General features: G+C 39.2%; 1 protein-coding gene across 1 annotated transcript in view; it reads left to right on the plus strand.

The window, feature by feature from the left end:
* Positions 1-1,078: 1,078 nt before the first annotated feature.
* Positions 1,079-3,623, plus strand: part of LOC105558447 (transmembrane protein 8A-like) — a 17,303-nt gene continuing 14,758 nt past the window's right edge. Inside the window, exon 1 of the mRNA XM_012006145.1 lies at positions 1,079-1,332. Coding sequence (XP_011861535.1) covers positions 1,151-1,332 — 182 coding nt within the window. The 5' untranslated portion in view covers positions 1,079-1,150. The remainder of the gene's footprint in view (positions 1,333-3,623) is intronic.

Here is a 3,623-nt window from a genome sequence, read left to right on the forward strand (position 1 = left end):
TTAAATAATATAAGTTTCATCGCGGCATGTCTTTCACCGAGAACATTATCCTTAGTTAGTGCGTTTCCGAGTGAATGAAGCCTAATGTCTAAGTATTTGTGGACTATTGCTTTCGTTAAATGTGCGTCATGAGTTTCGACAAGCGTTTGATTTGCAGGTTTATTTCAGCGTGATATTTCAAAAATTTCTTGACACTTACACGTGAATGCGCACGAAGGTTAGGAAGAACGGACTTTCAACATTGACCACGAGGCGTCCTTACAATCACTTAGTCATCACAGAGTGCTGCTACACGGAACATTTAATCGGGTTTAATAACATCCGTAGTTAAAGGGCTGGCCAATCACAGTCATTCCATTCTTCTGAAAAGTAGTTGTGATTGGCCAGTTTTATAACTACAGATGTTATTAAACCCGATTAAGCATTCCGTGTAACAGCACTCACATATGGCCGTCACTCATTTTCCCCTTTCCGCGCTCGCTTGGGTCCCCTCGTCCAAAATCCTACATTACGCTCCGTCCATATATTCTTACGTCCATGAATGAGACATATTTTTAATACTTATACAATAAAACTAGAATGGAAACAACTTTAATACAAAGAAACATTTTATTAAAAGATGGTCTTTTTTAATTTAATTGTTGAATACACATCGGTCTTGATTCACGACATTATTGTTTATTTAAAAAACTTGGCGCTGCTGAACCGTCAATTCAAGAAAATTGCGTTTTCTATACGAACACGTGTACACTCATTGTCAGACATAATTAAAATAATAATTACTCTCTAACGGTTTAGTAAATCTACTTCAAAAATTTTTTCAGTATATTACAGATAACAAAGAAAGAGTTTCCCGAAGTTTCATTAATTTGGTACTATTTTGAGATAACTCATATATCCTTAAGCTAAGTAAGCTTAAAGTTAAACAACGTTGGTGAAATCGGACCTAATTCAATCATAAAAAAGATACACAAATATGCATTTTAATTGTGTGACAATTAAGAAAGTTTCACATTCTTAAACTGTAGAGAAGAAGATTTGTCCGCGCGCTGTATATTTGTATTCCTTCGTTACGAGACGCATCTCTTCTCTTTCACAGAGACTTGTCGAACCGGCCAGTCACCTTCCTTATGTAGCAAGACGTCGGAATATGCGAGAAAGCGCCTTAGCCGTGCTGCTGGCATGGACATTGGCGGCTCAGCAGGGGCTGTGCGGCAAGATGGAGAAGATCGCCCAACAGCCGAGCAACATTCTCGTGGATTATTACGCCTATCGTCATATCTCGATCATCCACTTCAATGTGCTCGAGCGCACCGTCGCGGTCGCCTTCAAGTAAGTATTGGATCGAAGAGGAAATCAGTGTAATTTTTTTCCGAGGTTTTACATTCAACGCACGCGGTTCGATGATATATCCAGCAGAGATTTTCTTAATCACGAGACACGGTAGGGAGACACTACTGGGGAGTGTATACTGAAGCTCGCCGCTCGCTGCGTGACAACTTTTTTTCGGTGCGCCGCTCCACCTCTCGTTATTAGCTGATGCCCCACCGTTGCCTGCTGAGTCCGGCCTGCAGCCTTCTACGCTCTCATTCGCTCAGACATTAAAATTAATTTCTCGATAACTATTGCGAATTTTGCAAAATGGTATAGGACTTTTCTATTCAGTTTACCCTGGTCTATCTACCATCTACGGGACATACGGGTATTAGGACACACCCTGTATAAGTTCAGACGCGTTTCTAGCTACGTTTGTATTAGGAACTTGAATAAGTTCTCGCTGTTTTTCGTCAAAATTTTCGAAACTGTTATATCATCTACTCGTAATGATTTTGCAAGTTCAGCTAGCGTCTAACATGGGTCTTCATTAAGTATATATATATATAAGTTCAGGCGCGGTTCTAGCTACGCTTGTATTAGGAACTTGAATAAGTTCTCGCTGTTTTTCATGAAAATTTTCGAAACTGTGTGTCATCTACTCGTAATGATTTTGCAAGTTCTCAACAAGAATTCTATGTGCTTCAGTTGCAGATTTCTTTTGAATAAAATAGTGCAATAAAATTCCCCGCAAATACTCTTTACTTGGCACAAAACTCGACATTTTCAGAACTAAGAAAAAAAACGTTGTTTGCACTGTGGCGAACTAACATACACTGAAGTTCAAGCTTACCGATAGTACTTCTTTGTAGATGCGTTACTATCTGAAATTACATGCACATAGTCCTGGTAATATCATCTGTTAGGAAACAGCGAGAACTTATTCAAGGTCCTAATACATGCACATAGTCCTGGTAATACCATCTGTTAGGAAACAGCGAGAACTTATTCAAGGTCCTAATACCTTTGTGCGAGACGCTACGTGAGAGACGCGACAGCAGCGCCAATGTCACGTTGCGGCAGAAAAGTGAAAAGGACGCTGGTCTGGTCGACGACGACGACGACGACGAGGACGACGACAAAGATGTTTCTTTATCCAAAATTTCACAAAACTGACTTTGCATTGCAATTGCATTGCAATATCTCCACTCATAGGGCACGTAGGAGAAAAGTACAAACACTTTTATTATGCAAATCGTACCCAAGCTATCGATTAAGCGCAGTCTCAAGTTCATCGGATCAGCCGTTGTTGAGATCTGAAAATCTGAGGGCCCGTCAACTCGTGTACTCGCGTAAACTTACACGGTCGGTCTCGCGCGCGCGGTACTAGCTGCGCTTACACTTGGCGCGAGACACGTGTCTCGTGATTAATTACTACTGGCAACTTTAAGAATATTCTTACTAAGATATAAAATTGTTTAGGGATCCGCGGGTACAGACATTCCTATCGCATTCATCATACCGAATTTTTCAAGGATACGCCTTACATACGAAGTTTGATGAATAAACATAGATTTTTCAAATCTATCTCTCTTGATTTGCAAACCAACAAAAGTATTATAATTTCCGAGTGTAATCTTAAATGATTCTTTTAATAATTTTATAATTGAGTTGAGAACCATCATTAAACGAGCTGCAATAATCCCATCGTCAATAAATAAGGCGAGATAGACTTCTGAACCTTCATAAAGCCCATAATATACACACTTATCAGCGTTCGTTTCTCTTAAATTAAAACAGTTTAGAACACTATGGAACTTCGCGTTCCAGCATCGAGGTGCTTGTTTAAGCCCCTCATACAAGGACTTATTAAGCTTGGACAAAATACTGTCACTTTTACAAAGACCTTTACATGTTGCCAATCCCTCTGGAACTTCCGTCAGGATCTCCTCTTTGAGCGCTCCATAAAGGAATGCAGTGCAGACGTCGAACTAAATCATCTCGTAGTAGAAACAAGAGTGGTAATTATACAGGGTGGGCCATTTTAATTTATACAGTCGATTTTTTAAAAAACTAAAAGAGATATGAAAAAATGTTTCAGACAAAAGTTGTATGGTTTCGAGGGGGACATAAGATGGTACCATAGGTTTGACCTTGAAGAGTAATTTGAAGGTCACATGAAGGTTACCTTCAATTTCTTAAATGGAACCTACTATTTCTCGTTACATATTCTTGTAGTTTATCTCGAGAGCTTTCCAAAACACTATAGTAAAGTATTTTTTTGTTAAGAACTTTTTGAGTTATTAAGG

This window comes from Vollenhovia emeryi, unplaced genomic scaffold (genome assembly GCF_000949405.1).
Source record: "Vollenhovia emeryi isolate VEMERY1.0 unplaced genomic scaffold, V.emery_V1.0 DF939343.1, whole genome shotgun sequence".
Classification (NCBI taxonomy): Eukaryota; Metazoa; Arthropoda; class Insecta; order Hymenoptera; family Formicidae; genus Vollenhovia; species Vollenhovia emeryi.